We start from the raw sequence: 5,880 nt of genomic DNA, 5'->3' as shown, positions 1-5,880 counted from the left end.
ACACACAGGTATATAGTACTGTTACATTTGTACTATAGCACACAGAAAGGGAGAATGGCTTATAGGAACTATCCAGTTCATATATCAATCAACTTATATCGACTATCCAGTTTGTTTTTATAGTGTAACGTTTTTTTTTTTAATAATCGAATTTTATTTTCATATTCGAATCCCATGCCCATCGAACGAAGCTTCGAAGTATTTAAGACGGCCCTCCTCTCTCTCTCTCTCTCTCCCTCTGTCTCCTTTCTCTCCCTCTCTCTCTCTCTCTCTCTCTCTCTCTCTCTCTCTCTCTCTCTCTCTCTCTCTCTCTCTCTCTCTCTCTCTCTCTCGTCTCTCTCTCTCTCCTCTCTCTCTCTCTCTCTCTCTCTCTCTCTCTCTCTCTCTCTCTCTCTCTCTCCCTCTCAGGTGCTCAGATCATTGACCTGATGATGCTGGTTGTGGACGTGGTGAAGGGCCTACAGACGCAGACGGCAGAGTGTCTCCTGATTGGTCAGCTGACGTGTCGCCGCATGGTGGTCGTCCTGAACAAGACGGACCTGCTGCCCCCCGGAGAGAGACGCAGCGTCGTGGAGAAGATGACCAGGAGGCTCCACAGGACCCTGCAGAACACCAGGTACAGGCCCCTGCAGAACACCAGGTAGAGGCCCCTGCAGAACACCAGGTAGAGGCCCTGCAGAACACCAGGTAGAGACTACACAGGACCCTGCAGGACACCAGGTAGAGCCCCTGCAGAACACCAGGTAGAGGCCCCTGCAGAACACCAGGTAGAGGCCCCTGCAGAACACCAGGTAGAGACTACACAGGACCCTGCAGAACACTAGAGACTACACAGGACCCTACAGAACACCAGGTACAGGCCCACGGGACCCTACAGAACACTAGAGACTACACAGGACCTGCAGAACACCAGGTACAGGACCCTACAGAACACTAGGTACAGGACCCTACAGAACACTAGAGACTACACAGGACCCTACAGAACACTAGGTACAGGACCCTACAGAACACTAGAGACTACTCAGGACCCTACAGAACACTAGGTACAGGACCCTACAGAACACTAGAGACTACACAGGACCCTACAGAACACTATAGACTACACAGGACCCTACAGAACACTAGGTACAGGACCCTACAGAACACTAGAGACTACACAGGACCCTACAGAACACTAGAGACTACACAGGACCCTACAGAACACTAGAGACTACACAGGACCCTACAGAACACTAGAGACTACACAGGACCCTACAGAACACTAGAGACTACACAGGACCCTACAGAACACTAGAGACTACACAGGACCCTACAGAACACTAGAGACTACACAGGACCCTACAGAACACTAGAGACTACACAGGACCCTACAGAACACTAGAGACTACACAGGACCCTACAGAACACTAGAGACTACACAGGACCCTACAGAACACTAGGTACAGGACCCTACAGAACACGAGACTACACAGGACCCTACAGAACACTAGAGACTACACAGGACCCTACAGAACACTAGAGACTACACAGGACCCTACAGAACACTAGAGACTACACAGGACCCTACAGAACACTAGAGACTACACAGGACCCTACAGAACACTAGAGACTACACAGGACCCTACAGAACACTAGACTACACAGGACCATACAGAACACTAGAGACTACACAGGACCCTACAGAACACTAGAGACTACACAGGACCCTACAGAACACTAGAGACTACACAGGACCCTACAGAACACTAGAGACTACACAGGACCCTACAGAACACTAGAGACTACACAGGACCCTACAGAACACTAGAGACTACACAGGACCCTACAGAACACTAGAGACTACACAGGACCCTACAGAACACTAGAGACTACACAGGACCCTACAGAACACTAGAGACTACACAGGACCCTACAGAACACTAGAGACTACACAGGACCCTACAGAACACTAGAGACTACACAGGACCCTACAGAACACTAGAGACTACACAGGACCCTACAGAACACTAGAGACTACACAGGACCCTACAGAACACTAGAGACTACACAGGACCCTGCAGAACACTAGAGACTACACAGGACCCTACAGAACACTAGAGACTACACAGGACCCTACAGAACACTAGAGACTACACAGGACCCTGCAGAACACTAGAGACTACACAGGACCCTACAGAACACTAGGTACAGGACCCTACAGAACACTAGAGACTACACAGGACCCTACAGAACACTAGAGACTACACAGGACCCTACAGAACACTAGAGACTACACAGGACCCTACAGAACACTAGAGACTACACAGGACCCTACAGAACACTAGAGACTACACAGGACCCTACAGAACACTAGAGACTACACAGGACCCTACAGAACACTAGAGACTACACAGGACCCTACAGAACACTAGAGACTACACAGGACCCTACAGAACACTAGAGACTACACAGGACCCTACAGAACACTAGAGACTACACAGGACCCTACAGAACACTAGAGACTACACAGGACCCTACAGAACACTAGAGACTACACAGGACCCTACAGAACACTAGAGACTACACAGGACCCTACAGAACACTAGAGACTACACAGGACCCTACAGAACACTAGAGACTACACAGGACCCTACAGAACACTAGAGACTACACAGGACCCTACAGAACACTAGAGACTACACAGGACCCTACAGAACACCAGACTACACAGGACCCTACAGAACACCAGGTACAGGACCCTGCAGAACACCAGGTACAGGCCCCTGCAGAACACCAGGTAGATGCCCCACAGGACCCTGCAGAACACCAGGTAGAGGCCCCACAGGCCCCTGCAGAACACCAGGTAGAGGCCCCTGCAGAACACAACAAAGGCATGCTCGGATCAACGCAAGATTGATAACATATAGCACTTACCTTGACTATGATGTAATGCAAAAAGAATATTCCAATTATCTGATCGCCATTCCAAGTATTGATCTTGATCGTGTTGCCAAGATAATCCACCAAAGTACATGAATCCACTGTGCTTGATTCTCCCCAATCCATGTGTTATAAACGTTACTACTGCCCGAGTAGGAAAACCCGGACCGGACTTGTTAGATCAACGTACAGGCTGAGCCAAAGAGAATCCAAGGATGTGCAATACTGGCCGCAAGGCGTTAGGCAGCGGTATTGGACGTTTGCGATCTCAGACCCATTCCCAATGATAACATCAGGCTGGATGGATGGATTATGAATGGAAATATTGAATAAAAGAAATAACGATGAAAACCTGACTTTTCTCGGGTTTGGCACCCAATGTGTTAACACTTTGGGTGCCGGGAAACGCTTAAACACGTCATTCCCGGCCATGCTCAAGTTGCCGAAGACGCTTTACAGCGTCTTTGATATCAATATTTCAAAAATCTGGGACCGGATTCATATTTCCCCTCCGCTGGCCTGAGATCCACCAGGAGGACCCACTGAGCTCTCTGGCGGTTCAGGAGCGCCATCTGGTGGCCGATCGGCGCAATCGCTTAACAGGAAGTGCCATAGATAGGCTGGAATGGGAGTACTTATGGCACACCATGAAGAATATGGCATTTGGAGACATTTATAAATATGCTCAAAATCTTATATCATAATCCAACGGCCATGGTTATCACATCCAATCAGTGTTCCACACCCTTCCCTATCAGACGTAGCGTCAGGCAGGGTTGCCCCGCCTCCGCATTATTATTTGCGTTATCTCTTGAACCCTTGGCCCAAAAAATTCGAAATTGTGCCGAAATAAAACCCATAATAGTAAATAACACCTACCATAAAATGTGTCTGTACGCAGACGATCTGTTATTATTTCTTGACAATACACCACGGTCCCTACCTGTAGTCCTAGACACTATTAAACATTTTAGTTTTATTTCAGGCTACAAGATCAACTTGAATAAATCAATTTTACTTCCCCTAAATGCAGCAGCAAGTAGTCCCCAACTACATACAGAAATACCAGTGGGCTCTGGTTTCAGATATTTAGGTATAGATATATACACATCCATTGACAAAATTGTGTCAAAAAATTACAAGAGCCTTAAGAAGGTAATATCTGACGAGTTAAACCGTTGGTCACTATTATTAATCCCATTTTCAGTCAGGCTTTCAGTAGTCAAGACCCACATTCTCCCTAAGATCAATTTTCTGGTAGGCATGATTCATTTACCGCCACCTCCAGGATTTTGGGAGAAGCTACAGGGACTAGTATTCAAATTTATATGGCGTGAACAACATCCACGAATCAGCAATTCCACACTCCAAAACAGTAGGAAAGCAGGAGGGCTAGCTGTTCCTAATTTTGAACAGTACTATTTTTCTTTTATGCTCAGACCGTTGCTAAGATGGTTCAATAATGATTCTGACATACCATGGGTGAATATGGAGAGGCACATTGTATCTCCATATACATTCAAAGATATACTCTTTTCTGGTCTATCCCCAAGCTTTTGCCGTACAAAATTCGGCCCAATTATAGCACATTCAATTTACGTATGGAAATATATTGCCGAAACGGGACAGTGGAACACAAAATGGCACATAGATACCCCTATTTTTGATAACAACTTCTTACTGTTGGGAGGGAAACCAGCTACATTTCCCAATTGGCAAAGACAAGGTATTCACAAACTATCTGACATATACAGTGAATACGGTCTCAGATCATTTCAAGAGCTCAAACAAATATATAATGTCCCTAGTACATCCTTCTTTTTTTATTTACAGTTACGCACTGCAATGCGCACTTATGGTGTCCCATGGAATCAGCCTTTACCAGGTCACCCTTTAATGAATATAGTGAATGGCATAAATGTTAAAAATGGTTTTGTTTCTGGGTTATATAATAAAATACAAGGAAAACTAAACAGAACTACAGGTAATACCACTGTCTGGAACATAGACTTAAAGAATTACAATGCCTGCATAAATTGGCAGAATGTATGGGATAATATTCCACTAACCTCTCGTAATTATAATAACCAATTAACTCATTACAAAATGATACAAAGATTTTATCTGTCACCCAGGAAACTCTGTCAAATAAAAATATTACAAAGTCCTCTATGTGCTTTATGTCCGCAAAAAGTTATAGGAACATACATACATATGATGTGGGAATGTCCAGGAGTACTCGCTTTTTGGGCCAAGGTTGCATTATTTCTCACTAATATAACAGAGATAAACATACCTTGTTTGCCACACATTTTATTATTAAATGATGATTCATCTCTAAAATTAACACCTCACAAAAAGAGTGTTTCTGGCCGGTTTAACGGCAGCAAAGAAAATGCTCGTAATGAGATGGAAACCACCCCATAGTCTCAATATTTACCGTTGGAAACTGTCCTTCTACGAAGTATTGAGATTAGAGGCATCCAGTGCTAGAGCACAGGGAGCAAGGACAGAATCAATCCAAATATTACTTACCGCGGCCCAGAAGGTAAAATCAGTACTCCACTAGGTTGAACACTTGTACCTTGACACCAGAGAATGAACAAAAATCATGTTGCTGTTGTTTCCATTTATCTTTTCCATTTATCTTTTCCTTTTCTGTTTACTGCTATAATTTGTTGTGGTTGTTTCTAAATTGTATTGTATTTTTCCCTATTACTTGGTTATCTAACAAACATAATTATGATTTCTTTTCTAATTAAGAGTATCCTATACATGTATGCATCAAGGTTTCCCCCTCTCCTAAAATGTCGATGCAAACCCGGGGGGCTGGGAGTGGGGTTAAGAAGCGACCTGGGCTGTCTCGCAGCCACAGGACCGCCAGAACGGAGGAAAAGACTGTCACAACTGCAACAGGCAGGCTACACAGTATATGAATATACTGACGGACAATATATACTG

General features: G+C 44.9%; 1 protein-coding gene across 1 annotated transcript in view; it reads left to right on the top strand.

The window, feature by feature from the left end:
- eefsec (eukaryotic elongation factor, selenocysteine-tRNA-specific) overlaps positions 1–5,880 on the top strand; it is a gene marked incomplete at its 3' end in the record, with an annotated part of 23,515 nt that overhangs the window by 4,417 nt on the left and 13,218 nt on the right. Inside the window, exon 3 of the mRNA XM_084339369.1 lies at positions 409–616. Coding sequence (XP_084195495.1) covers positions 409–616 — 208 coding nt within the window. The remainder of the gene's footprint in view (positions 1–408; positions 617–5,880) is intronic.

Source organism: Notolepis coatsorum (genome assembly GCF_963971535.1).
Source record: "Notolepis coatsorum genome assembly, contig: SCAFFOLD_257, whole genome shotgun sequence".
Lineage (NCBI taxonomy): Eukaryota > Metazoa > Chordata > Actinopteri > Aulopiformes > Paralepididae > Notolepis > Notolepis coatsorum.
This window is presented reverse-complemented; position numbering and strand designations above follow the sequence as displayed.